The sequence below is a fragment of the Pezoporus flaviventris genome, unplaced genomic scaffold (genome assembly GCF_033815535.1).
Source record: "Pezoporus flaviventris isolate CSIRO_AGI_PZ_B2104156 unplaced genomic scaffold, CSIRO_AGI_Pfla_v1 ptg000029l, whole genome shotgun sequence".
Lineage (NCBI taxonomy): Eukaryota > Metazoa > Chordata > Aves > Psittaciformes > Psittacidae > Pezoporus > Pezoporus flaviventris.
Genome location: NW_026892577.1, coordinates 5,265,877 through 5,274,937, shown reverse-complemented (window position 1 = coordinate 5,274,937; position 9,061 = coordinate 5,265,877). Strand labels below are relative to the sequence as shown.

At 49.4% G+C, this 9,061-nt stretch overlaps 1 protein-coding gene across 7 annotated transcripts in view; it reads right to left on the bottom strand.

The window, feature by feature from the left end:
* Positions 1-329: 329 nt before the first annotated feature.
* Positions 330-9,061, bottom strand: part of AFAP1L2 (actin filament associated protein 1 like 2) — a 68,924-nt gene continuing 60,192 nt past the window's right edge. For 6 of the 7 annotated variants that reach the window (XM_061458677.1, XM_061458678.1, XM_061458681.1 and 3 more), the window contains 10 exons: positions 7,896-8,000; positions 7,050-7,261; positions 5,285-5,430; positions 4,552-4,663; positions 3,644-3,883; positions 3,379-3,556; positions 2,993-3,160; positions 2,546-2,727; positions 1,782-1,910; positions 330-1,489 (listed from right to left, as the gene is read on the bottom strand). In XM_061458677.1, coding sequence (XP_061314661.1) covers positions 1,463-1,489; positions 1,782-1,910; positions 2,546-2,727; positions 2,993-3,160; positions 3,379-3,556; positions 3,644-3,883; positions 4,552-4,663; positions 5,285-5,430; positions 7,050-7,261; positions 7,896-8,000 — 1,499 coding nt within the window. In that variant the 3' untranslated portion in view covers positions 330-1,462. The remainder of the gene's footprint in view (positions 1,490-1,781; positions 1,911-2,545; positions 2,728-2,992; positions 3,161-3,378; positions 3,557-3,643; positions 3,884-4,551; positions 4,664-5,284; positions 5,431-7,049; positions 7,262-7,895; positions 8,001-9,061) is intronic. The other variant, XM_061458680.1, reaches the window with a different exon arrangement.

Here is a 9,061-nt window from a genome sequence, read left to right as displayed (position 1 = left end):
CTTTAAACCTGAGGTTTGACTGCCATGGCCTAGCGAGCTAGGACGGTGACAGCAAAGTCCTCAGGGCGTAGGTTTTGTAAGATCACCTTCTCCTTGATGGAAGACCATACAAGGCTAGGCGAGCTCCATCAGCCTGGGTTTGAAGATAGGAGTTTTCCTTCTCCTATGACAAAGGCCTGTCTTCGCTAACGAAGATTCAGGAAGACCTTTACCCATGCATTCTGAACAAGACTGTCATCTCCTGGGTCAATCACAAGCGACCGATGATGCAATAGCACAACAAGCGTCTAGGCGGGATACCAAGGTGTTCAGTCATAAGCCCGCAGATGGTATATTAAGTTAAATAAGCTGGAAATCAGGGTGACAGCACCAATATGGCCAGCAGCCCACCCCTGGAGCCAAATAGGCCAGGCTGGTCAGCCCTGCCTGCGTGGAGGGGCTCCTGAAGGCATCCCTGTGTCTTCAAAAGCAGATTGTATGTCTGTGGCTCTGTGGAGACCAGAGAGCATCAGCAGAGTGGTGCTCATAGATGGGGCAGGAACATGGGGACTGCTTTACCTCCCCTCCCCTGGGAAAGGGCAAGCCCTGAGAGATAGACACACTGGGATCCAGCTTCCCATACAACAGCTGAGCAGGCCTGGGCCTTTGGTGAATTATTAACAAACCTTCAAATAGGATTTCTTTTCCAGAACAAACTCCTCAGGTGAAAGAGAATTAACTGAATCTGCTTGCAGATATCCATTGCCCAGAGCTCTTGGTGCCACCAGTCTGTACCATATCTTACAGAACAAGAAGGTGAACAGGGATCTTCCTTGACACTCTGGCAAAGCTGGAGCAGGCTGGTAGCAGTGAACACATGCTGGGGTGAATCAGGACACCACTTAGAAATCCCCTGGACAGGCTGCTGTGTGCCTCTCATTCATGTCTGGAGCATCACTCAGGTGTGGGTATTGCCAATGACCGAAGGCTAGATGAAAAGCAGCTGAGTGATGACTGGCAGCAAGACAGGAGACTTTAGCTGACTGCAGTTTGTCACAACAGGTTGAAAACCACCGGGGTATAAAGACTAGCAGAGGCCCCTTCTGAACCCACTACTGCCACTAATATAGAAACCTTAATGACTCATTGATAAACCTTCAGAGTAGAAATACACAGAACACCTCTATGTACAGTAACATTCTTGTATACATCAACTGGGTTAGGAACTTGATGCAAGGATTGCCACTGGTTGTTATTGATTTAGCTACGTGATTGGGACTTGTCTGGAAAGAGCAAGATCATTTGGGATAACTCATATTGGCAGCAGTTGGCTCCGTTGCTGCGTTGAGCAGTTGGTGTGACGTGGAGGAGGCGCTTGGTATGTGGTTGTGTTGCACAACTCAACCTCCACCTAAAGATGATTGAATCCCCTTGGCCAGGAATGGGCAATTCCAGTCTTTAGTCCATCTAAAAAGATGTGCTTCTAACTAGTTCCCTTCTTCTCCCATTCCTGCCAAGAAATAAAGGCAAATTAGTCAAAAGGCAGATCTGGAAAGCCACAATAGTTGTAATGTGCATGGTCAACCCAAGTGGTTTTGGCTGCAGAATAGGTCAGGGCTGTCTCTCTGTTATAAGCAATACACACATTTATTCATTTAAATCACATCTAAGGCAAACCCAGGTGAAAAGACCAGAGGAAAACCAGGCTCCAAGTGGTGCTTGGTCAGGGGTGAGACACCCCACCACCCCATCCCACCACTGCCAGGAGGGAAAAGCAGCGGCATGTACAAATTAACGCGTACCTTAGCTTTCTGTAGGACTGTTCCCTTCCCTGTCACCATGACGGATAAAGGCCTGTTTTTTAAGGCTGTTGCTGAATTGACTGGTGAGTTGTCTGCGCTGTTGGTTGGACTGGCACATTTTGCCTGAATCTACAGCAGAAAGAACAGAAGGGTGATGACTTCAGCCTACCAAGAGAGATTGCTGCCTTTCCCCAGCATCTCCTTCTCACAGCCACATCCCACTTGCACCGAGGAACATATATTTCAGTGACATCCCAATTTCAAAATACCAATATGTGTGTGGTGTGTTTGGGTGTTGAGGACTCAAGCAGAGATTCAGAGCAGGGCTCAGGCAGTGACCATCTCCGTTTCATGGGAACAACTTCCCAAGAATGAACTTAGCTGCCTGAATCTCCCCCCAAACCACCCTGCGGCTCAGCTGAGCACAGAAGGAGCTGGGTCCAAACCTGCATGGCCCTGGAGGGTGTTGTTCAAAGTCCCACGTGGAAATACTACTGCTCTCTTGAGCCCCAGCCCCCGTTCACTTCCCCATCACTGCAGTTACCTCATTATGTTATTATTATACTATTATTTTATGTCTATACATAGCTAATAATTTACATAATACTTTGCTTAGATAAGATATAATCTAGACTTTTATGTAGGATTACATATTATAATAATTTAATGCTGTTGTTAATGATTATATTATTAAGCAGGCTGAGACAATGGGACTGCCTGGCTGCTGGAAAGCCACTGCACACCCCAGGGGTGCCCCCACATACCCGTGGGGCTGCGTTCTCCAGGTGTGTGGTATCCACCGCAGTGCCCAACGTCACAGGGCCGGACTCAGCCTTCTTCAGGTTCTCCTTCACTTCCACCAGGCTCAGCTCCAGGTCCACCCTCCGGCTCTCCTTCCTTTTGCATTCTTCTTCTATCTCCTTCAGCCGCTGCTCCAGGCTCTTGTCTGTGAAGGGAGGGAGGGGTAACTTGATGCTGGCTGGGAACTTGGGGAGCTCATGAAGGGAGCAGGGACCAGGGCAAGTCCTGTATGTTTTCCTTGTATTTCCTTATATTCTCTGGGCAACCTGTGCCAGCACCTGATCACCCTCGCAGGGAAGAATCTATTCCTAATATCCAATCTAAATCTCCCCTCTGTCAGTTCAAACCCATTCCCCCTTGTCCTACCCCTGCATGCCCCTCTCCACACATCACCCCTTGCCCAGCTCTACCTGTGTTACCCCCAAGCATTTCCTTCAGCTCTCGCCTCTCCTTGCGCAGCTGGGTGAGTTGAAACCGGATTTCATCCTTCTCCTTCTCCAGCCGCTCCTTCTCCTCTGTAAACCGCTTCACCTCCGCTTCTGTCCTGTTCTTGCCCAGCTTGGTTTCCACTGCTGATGCTGCAAACACAACCCACCAAAACAAGGGGGAAAATCAGGAAGGAAAGCTTTCTTAGGTGTTCAGAAACAAAATGAATGAGGGTCTGGGAAGTCACCAACCAGGAGACTCATCCCCTTGTAAAGCTACTGTATAGCAGCATCAAGGGAACCACAGGGCAAAACTCACTCAGAGCACCACCTCCCTCCAAGCCCCTGCTGCCCCAGTGTCACCCACTCACCTGGCAGCGGCATCTTGGGCCGGTGTGTGGGTACCAGCTGAGGGCTGCCCGCTGTCCCTGTGCCCAGCGGCACCTCGAGGGCTGGCTGGGGGAAGGCGATGTTCTGCTGCTGCGTCTGGATCTTAACAGTGGGCATCCGTGGCAGCGCCTCATCGGGCTCTGGCTTCTCTGGCTGTTTCTGGGGGCAGAAATGAAGTGGGATGATGTGGTGGGGAGAACTGGCTCACTGGTTAAATCTGCACCACAGCACAGTCCGGGACAGTACCTGCTCCGAGGTCTCCATCTCCTTAATACAGGGCTCGGCTTCCTTAGGCACAGGGGCTGGCTCTGCTGTGCTCTCTGCTGCAGCCTTGTTGGCAGCCCTTTCTAGAGACGGTGAACTGAGGGGTGAAGGCTGGCATGACATCTTGCCAGCACAGTGAAGGAAGGACTTCACTGGGGTGAGATCCAGGTATACTCTGTCCTGGTCCCCCTCCGCTTTGCTCTCATTCTTGGGTACTTCTTCCTGCAAAAGGAGAATGCTCCCCTGAAATGGGACCATCTGCTGCAGTATAGGAAATATCTCACTGCAAAGCAGTAGTATCTCAGGCAATCTGGAGTATTTTCCATAAAACTTAGAGGAATTAAAAACCCAATCTCTGTGTCGTTCCATACAGGGCTTTTTGGTGTACTGAAAGAAAGGTCCTTCTTGCTCTCCTTCTACAGCACTTTCCAATGGTACCAGCAGCCCCATCCAAGGATCTCACGCTGCTGTACATCTTGCAACCCTTGTCAGATTCTTTCCTTGGATAACAGTCCCATCCCCAGGGTGGTCCGTCTTTCTTGTCCTTACACAGGACTTGTTCTTACAGGCATCAAAAGGAGTTTGGATAGACCAGGCTCCAAACAACCCACCATCAATCACCAAATAATCCATGCTGTTTGCTGATGGAAGCTGTGGGATTTTACCCCAGCTGCCTGAGAATCCATACAGCACCCTGCTGGAAATTTCTCTCCCATTCTTTAGTGCCTCCTCTCCAGCACTCACTTTGCCCCATTGCAAAAGCCTGGATTTCCCCAGGACCAAGGAATCCCTTTTGCTGCTGTTGGAAAACCCTCCCCCTTCACTGCTGGAGACTCCCCCACGGCCAGATGTTTGCTCATGGCACAGCACTGGGTGATGATGCCTCTTACCACAGGCAGGTCTGGCAGATCCACATCGTCGTACAGCTCCTCCTGCTGCACCTTGCCCTTCGGCAGGTTGTCGATATAGGCATTGGGCTCAGAGTACTTCCTCTGCATTAAGCTGTGAACAAGAAGCAGGACATCCCATCAGGGTGTGCTGCATTTTGGGGCACCCAAGCATAGTGGTCCTGGGGCCTGGGCAGGGCTGCATGGTCAGATGCAGAAGATAAGAAGGTAGAGCCATGCAGCAATGTGAGAACTGCTGCTGTCACATTTCCCCTTGGCTCTTCCTCACCCACCCTCAGGCACAGCACTGCAGCAGCACTATAGCCCTGTACCAGTGGCACAGTGAACCACATGGCTGGGTGCCCATGGCCTCACATAGACTCATAGAACGGTTTGGGTTGGACGGGACCTTCAAAGCTCATCTAATCCAACTCCCTGCAACGAGCAGGGTCATCTTCAACTAGATCAGGTCCATGAACCAAGTCCATCCCACCAACCTGCCTTTGCAAGAACCACCTAGGCATGTGCCCTAGACCCATGGTAAGCTGCAGCTCAGGTTAGATGTGCCATGGTGAGACAAGTGCTGTCCTGCCCCTCACCGGGCTTCCAAAGACAGCTACAGAGCTGTGAATTTACCACCCCTTCCCATGTGGGAGGCAGCCAAGCTCCCACAATCAGAGGAACCCTTGCTCCAGTTGCTTTCCCTCTACCAGCATCCCCATTCCCACTGACGTACAAGAAGGAGTTCTTCGCGGCGCTCACGATGCAGGAAACCCTGTCAGCATCCACGTAATCATAGGTGAATTCCTCTGGGTCTGTTTTCGAACCTGACTCCGACAAGAGGAGGCCCAGCCAGTGACCCATTTCCTCCGAGGACTTGGCCTATGGGGACATCAGAGAGGACAAGTTGCAACAGCAGTTTCTCTTCACTCCCAAGGCTAATGCTGCTTAGCCCTGCAAAGGGGAGTATGCTGGGCTTGCAAGGGGAAAGATGAATTGCTGGCTATTTATATTAAACCTAAGCTGCATTGAAAGAAAAAAGAAGTATCCCTGACTGATGTGCAAATTTGGAAGATAAATGAATGCAGCTCTTCGATTAACTCTAGTCAACCTGCGTTTTCTTTCTGACGGTGACCAACTCAGCTGCTTACAAGAGTAAGGGCAGTCTCTGGGGCTGGAGATGCTGGCATGGAGCTGGCTTTGGCAAGGAAAGCATGCGGGATTTATTTTGCACCAGCAGAGCGCAGCAATGGGACTGCCAAACACAGACATGCAAGGAGACCTGAGCACGCAAGGGAGCCTGCGAGTTCCTTGTGGCAGAGCTCAAACCCCTTCTAGGGCTGAGAGGAAAGAGGGGAAGGAAGGAGTTTAAAACAGGATCAGAGAACATCAAAGACAGCCCCTCACTTTAACATGATCAGTATTAAATGAACACCCTGATATTTTGCACAATGAAGAGATAAATATGGTGCCTTGTAGCCAGCTATAGGAAATAGCCGCATGTACTTCTGGTAGTGAGGGATTTCTACCTGAAGCAAGAAGATGCAGCCGTCTTTTGCTTTGATTTAAAGAGAGCAGTAAGCACAAAGAGAAATTCAGGGCAAGTGAATCCCAAACTGGAAAGTATATTTTAAGCTTCCAATCTGTTTTATTTAGCAGGGACTCGAGCCCCTGGGAAGTCAGCCAGACCGTACAAAATACACATTCTTCCATTCACAAAATGTGAACTTTCCCAGCACCTCTTCTTCACACCTGTAATTAGGCAAGATTCCTCAGACACAGACATACCCTGAATCAGAAACTAAACAAAAACACCTTTGAACTTCATGGCAGGCCCTCGAAGTCAGTTGTTTAGCTATAAATATTCCACCCACTGGAAAAATACAGGAAATTGCTCACATTGTCCACCTCCTACTATAATCATGCTGTCGTCAGAGAGAACTAAGATTAGAGATAAACAGTCCTGGGTGCAGGCAAAGGAAAGTAACAGATGGAGATGAATTCACTTGCACTTTCAGAGGCAGATCTGTGATCAGTTTACTTGAGATTCACAACCCATGGCTTTGGGACTCCCTGTTTGCAGAAGGTGAAGCTCTCCATTTCTCCTAACCACAGACTTAAATCCCTAGAGCGGCATTCCTCTCATCTAACATTAGCTATCTGAAATACATCCCATATAACTTAATCATCATACAAGGTTATCCTAAAGTCAGTGGAGAGAGATGGGTATCTCTAGAGGACCCTTCATCCCATCCTAAGATGAGTGCCTAAGATGAAGGCTGAGTGGTCCTCTGGAGGCACCAGCATCAGACACAACCTGGATTGACAGCTAGGTGGGACACCTTCTAGGTGACCACAGGCAGATGAACCTAAGTCCCTCGCTTCAGGTTCTGTTTTCCTGGACTGAGGGTTCCTCTGGAGGACCTCACCAGCATTTAGGCCTCTTGAGACACCCCCACTGACAGCTTAAAGCAGAAATGTCTTGGAGATATACACCCTACCTCCAGAATGACCCGCTCTTCCCCGTTGTGCAGGATGCGGAAGGAGTAGAGATGATCAGGGCTTGGCTCTGGGATAATTTCACAACCTGCCAGGCTCAGGGGCTGCTGAGCCAATTTGCTCCGGTTCTTGTCCTGGTAGAAATGGAGGTGACCATCTTTTATCTGGCACCAACGGGACTTCCACTGGCTGTTCACTAGCACATTCAGGTAACCTGCAAGCAAGCATGGGTTACTTAGGCACATCTTCTACTCCAAGGGGAGAGGGAATCCAAACTCACTGTGTGCATGAGGATGTCTGATGGGTAAGTTCCGAGGTCACCACACAACACAAAGCCACTGACAATGACAAAGAGCAATGGCACAAGCTGTTCTATCCATACAAAACAGGATGAAAAGGGTAAAATCTGTTCAAAACGAGACCTTTGTAATTCAGGTTAGGTTTGGAGCAGCAAATTGGCTTCAGAGGGTTGGACAAAGTTGGTCCCAGATGGTGAATAACAGCTGACTCACACAACTCTCCCCCTGCCAACTCCTACACACTGGGCTAATGCCCAGGGTGAACAGCACAGATGCCTTCTGCATGCACACCTGGTATTACCTGCCCTTCCTATTAGGTCACCCTGCAAGCTAGTGTCCTCCTTGTAAGCCACTCAGTCACCTTAATGTGTAAGAGGTTCCACAACCTATACGGATTTACTGGCACAGACCAAGCAGACTGTGGCCTCTGCCTCGGGACAGCCTGGCACCTGTGGTTGAAGAGGAGGATGCCTGGTGCTCATCCTGCCCTGCACACCGAGATCCATCACCAAGACAAATCCCTGCAGAGGAGCTCATGCTGGCACTTACTTGAAGTCTCCAGGGATCTCTCTGGGCTATCCAGGGAGCTGGATTTCTTCCTCCCAAGGTTCATGAGGTTGCTCAGTTTCAGTCCAGATGTGCCCTTCTTTTTAACTACCAGAAAAGAAAACGAAAGAGAGCATTTGTGTGGCTTTCCTAGCCCACAGACATACACACAGCCTGCTCTCCCTGCTAGTCCAAAGTCCAGGGAGATGATGAGCAAGATGTAATCCCACCACTAATCGCAGTGTGATTTGCTGAAGATACTTCATCTATATTGCTTTAAACTTGGGTTAATTCTGACCAAACACCAGTCACTGCATAAAGGCTGTTTGCACAGGTCTTGCTGTGCAGGTGCCAACCTCCCTTCACTTTCTTATACTACAAAGAATGGAACTAAAAGGAGGGACTTCAGGTGGGGAGGGTGAAAGCTTATGCCCAAAGAGCCTCTTTAGCATTTTCCTACTGAGCATATCAGTCAGTGCATGAATATAGCTGCATAATCATCAGGTAATCACGGTGAGGAATCAACTTGGATATTTTTAGTCCAGATTTTCTTTCCCCCTACTCTAACAAAATGATGAATTCCTAGTGTAAAGGGACTCAGCAGTCAAGTTCCATCCGTTAGGTGACTCCAGTTGAGTCCTCAGCATGGCTTTACCTTCCTCTACCCCTCATATACATACATGGTGCCACCATCCTTCTAATAGAGCATCTCTTCTTTCAATGTACTTACCTGCCCTATCTTACAGAAGGGGAATATAGATGAATTGCCCAAAGCCAGACACCCTAGCATGAAGGTGTAACTCTCCCGTTGGAGACAGCTCAGCATTTCACACTCCAAGTTTCTCTGCAGACATCTCTGAGGGAAGTCACTTAGGTTGCATTTATGCCACCTCAAACTGCCCCAGCGTGACTTGCCCAGAGTCACACAGCATCTCTGTGGTGGGGCAGGCATCATGCCCAGGTTTCTCCAGCCCTATCCTAACTCTGTAACTGCTGAGAAATCCCAACATCTGTCACTGCATTATGGAAAATAATGAACTGGAATCAAAAGGACAGGCAGAGGATTCACACGCAGCTTTCACCCTGCACCAGGTCAGTTTGAGGTGGTGGTGGCAAACATGAAGCCCTCGCACATGCAGGGTCAGTGATCCCCATTCCCCTGCCTTTCC